Source organism: Saccostrea cucullata, unplaced genomic scaffold (assembly GCF_032062105.1).
Source record: "Saccostrea cucullata isolate Sc308-1 unplaced genomic scaffold, CSIRO_AGI_Scuc_v1 ctg162, whole genome shotgun sequence".
In the NCBI taxonomy this organism is placed as follows: domain Eukaryota; kingdom Metazoa; phylum Mollusca; class Bivalvia; order Ostreida; family Ostreidae; genus Saccostrea; species Saccostrea cuccullata.
In genome coordinates this window covers 1-3,508 of record NW_026930272.1, presented here as the reverse complement: position 1 = coordinate 3,508, position 3,508 = coordinate 1, and the positions used below count along the sequence as shown (strand labels likewise).

The 3,508-nt window shown below is 36.2% G+C and overlaps 1 protein-coding gene across 1 annotated transcript; it reads left to right on the top strand.

Moving 5' to 3' along the window:
* The first annotated feature begins 550 nt into the window (after positions 1–550).
* On the top strand, positions 551–2,701 carry LOC134283496 (uncharacterized). Its single transcript, XM_062765948.1, has 2 exons — positions 551–591; positions 990–2,701. Exon 2 carries the CDS (start codon positions 1,008–1,010, stop codon positions 2,685–2,687), a length of 1,680 nt encoding a protein of 559 aa, XP_062621932.1. The 5' UTR covers positions 551–591; positions 990–1,007; the 3' UTR covers positions 2,688–2,701.
* The last annotated feature ends 807 nt before the right edge of the window (positions 2,702–3,508 follow it).

Here is a 3,508-nt window from a genome sequence, read left to right as displayed (position 1 = left end):
ATCCAAATATCCCGAGTATGTGAAACATACATGTATGTGGCAGACTCTTTTGTTTCTTCTATTTCAAGCATATCTTTTGACTATATTTTTGACGAGCTTTCTTTTACATGTTTTACTTAGAATATCACTCGGTGATTCTTCATTCTTACACCACAAAACAAAGCATAATTATTTATTAATCGTATCTTATCCATGTACTAATATATACTACATTATGCTATATACCTCACGTCAGTTACACGTATTGCTCCTATTTGATTTGTTTCAATCAGTGTTTTAGAAATACGAATTCAAGAGTATCGAGACTTTAAAAATTACAAGAAACACACCAAAATTATCTTAGCATTGTTGGTAAGCAAGAAAGAATTTCTTCTTACCAATTTTATATCGCATATCAAAATTTAGAGAACATTAAAGCACTTTGCATCAACGCTAAAATATAAACTAGTATCGAAACCTTAAACACAATATGGACAAAAAAGTCACATGTGAATGTTTGTAGCAGTAAACACTTAAAATACTATTGTTTAAGTATTACTTATAAAACCAGCTAGAGCAGGAAGTTCATGAGCATAGACGCCATGTCACAAGGTAATTTTGTTGTATTCTTTCTATATTAATTTTATAACAGAGGGGGAAAATAGCAAACAATTTAGAGAAACTACCGGCAAAGCGGAACTTTTTATTATTTTCAAAAATCTCTTTAGCAGACTGGAACCAACATAATATGAAATTAAACGATTATTGTTTTTCTTATGATTATAGGTTCCCAAAACACGACAAGCATGTTTTGTGTGACTCAGAAAGGAACTACATTATAGGATTTTTACAGAGGCCCAGTCGCTGGTATAATGCTATAATACTGAGTCTTTGAAGGTGCATGATCGATGCATCAGCATAATTTTGGTATTGTATCAATGATAGAAAAACACATTGGAGAGTAACCAAGAATAGTAACTGCATTCCAAAATAAATTCTATCCTTTTCAGGCATATCCTCAAAATAAAATGGAAGCTGGAAAACATTCCCAGGACGTCGTAAGATGTGATCTTTGCAGGAAACGCATAGTACAGATGTTCTGTTCTCTATGTCTCACAAACCTCTGTAAAAAGTGCGTCGGGGAGCACCTTTCTGACAATTCACAAAAACATGATATAGTAGCTTTTGATATGAGAAAATCAAAATTCATTTTCCCCCGGTGTAATACTCACGACGAGGAGCTATGTGAAATGTACTGTGAGGAATGCAAAACTCCTGTTTGTCCACAATGTGTTACATCCATGAAACACAAGAGACATTGTTTCAGACATATACAGGAGATATTTAACTCAAAGAAAGAATTTCTGGAAAAGGAAGAAAGCAGAATTATGAATAGTATTTATCCCAAGTATAAAGATGCCTCAATTGATTTAAGAACCAATTTATATGGCCTAAATGAGGAATATGAAAAACTCATATGCGCTGTAACCAAACAAGGAGAAGAATGGCACAGAGAAATTGATATACTCGTTAAAGCATTGAAAGATCAAATCAGTGAGGAGAAACAAAAGCACTCAGATACTTTGCAAAGGAATTTAAGCTTTATCAAAAGATCGATTTCAAATATTGAAATTACTATATCTCAAATCAAGGAAATTCTGAAATCAAATGACATATTGAAATGTTTGTCTTTTGAAATATGTACTGAGGACTTCAAGAAAGATCCACCGTGGGTTGACGTTAAGTTTCCGGCGTTTGTTTCACAAAGTTCTCCGAGACAGCTTTCCAAATTGTTTGGTTTTCTGACACCAATTTCCATAACACATAGAGAGCGAGGTTACAGTAGGAAGGCGCCAGAAATTGCCTCCTCTCCTCCACTGAAACAGCTGCTCCATGAACCAACTCTCATAACCAGCATATACACTGGATACATATCGCTACACAATGTTACCTGCCGAAATGACGAAGAAATTTGGATAGGAAACCTGACCAATGAAATAAAATGCTTTAATGTTAGTGGTTCATTGCTGAACACCATTTCCACAAAATCAGGAAAAAGTGCCATGGATCTTGCCATAACAAATACAAACGATCTTTTCTATACCGATTCAACTACCAGAACTGTTAATGTTGTGAGGAATAATGGTAAAACAGAGGAATTGATCCAACTTCAGGATTGGGTTCCTCAAAATCTGTGTGCTACCTTTTCTGGCGACATCTTGGTTACCATGTACAGTGTTAATACAACACAATGCAAACTTGTCCGTTACTCTGGTTCCTCAGAAAAACAAACGGTTCAATTTGATGATCAGGGCAATCCTCTGTATTCCGTGAATTCCGCTAATATGGTTAAACACGTTAGCGAGAACAGAAATCTGGATATCTGCGTTGCTGATTGCGGTGCTGGGGCAGTAGTGGTGGTCAATCAGTCAGGGAAATCGAGATTCATATACAGGGGGCAGGCATCCGTTGCCAGAAAGAACCCTTTCAAGCCACATGGAATCACGACAGACAGCCAGGGTCAGATCCTGACAGCAGACACTGACAACCATTGTATACACATATTAGACCAGAATGGCCAGTTTCTGTGTTACATAGACAACTGTGATTTATGTCATCCATATGGTATATGTGTTGACAAAGATGACAATCTATTTGTAGCTCAATTTACAAGTGGGAAAATTAAGAAAATTGAATACATGAAGTAGTTACAACGATAGATTATTCATACGATTTTCTAGTCTGTTTTTTTTACACTGCACTTAAGTTGAAGTCTCAAGTTACCTTTTTCTGATCGAAAATGTCCAGTCCCAGCGCTTGTCTTTCTTCTGGAGTCCATAAATTTTTTCATATTTTTGACTTCTCATCTAGGACCACTAGGCTAAACAGGCAATCAGAAGTTGGACGGTTATTCGCTATTCGCTATTCGCCATTCGAATGGCGAACCGCAGGCTGTCTGCCGTTCGCTATTCAAATTACCGTAAATGTCCTAATAATTTTTTTTTTCAAAAAACCTTAATAACACATTATAATCCGTGTTTAAGAAGAAAAGCAAAGACATCACTTAAAGAAGAAGAGTGAGGACCCCAAACCAATGCAGCTAGCCTGACCAAAATGATGAATATTTAGCTAGCCCGGTCAAAATTGGAAAAAAAGTATGTACATAAGAGTAAATGACCCGGGGGCAGACTAACATCCTGGATCCCATATTTAGACTCATATATTTTTACAAGGGAGGAATATGGGAGAGACCTTTCAAACCTCAAAAGAAATTTATATTACAAGACCGGACACCTATTTACCTAGCCCGATCAAAATTGGAAAAAACGTAAAATACTATAATTATAAAGGTACATTGCCCGGGGGGCTGGATAACATCCTGGATCCCATATTTAGATCTTTATATTTTTACAGGGGAGGGGTATGGGAGGGACCCTTCCACTGTCAAAAGGAATTTATGTTACAAGACCGGGAACCTATTTGGCTACCCTATTCAAAATTAGAAAAAAAACGTATAATGCTATAATTA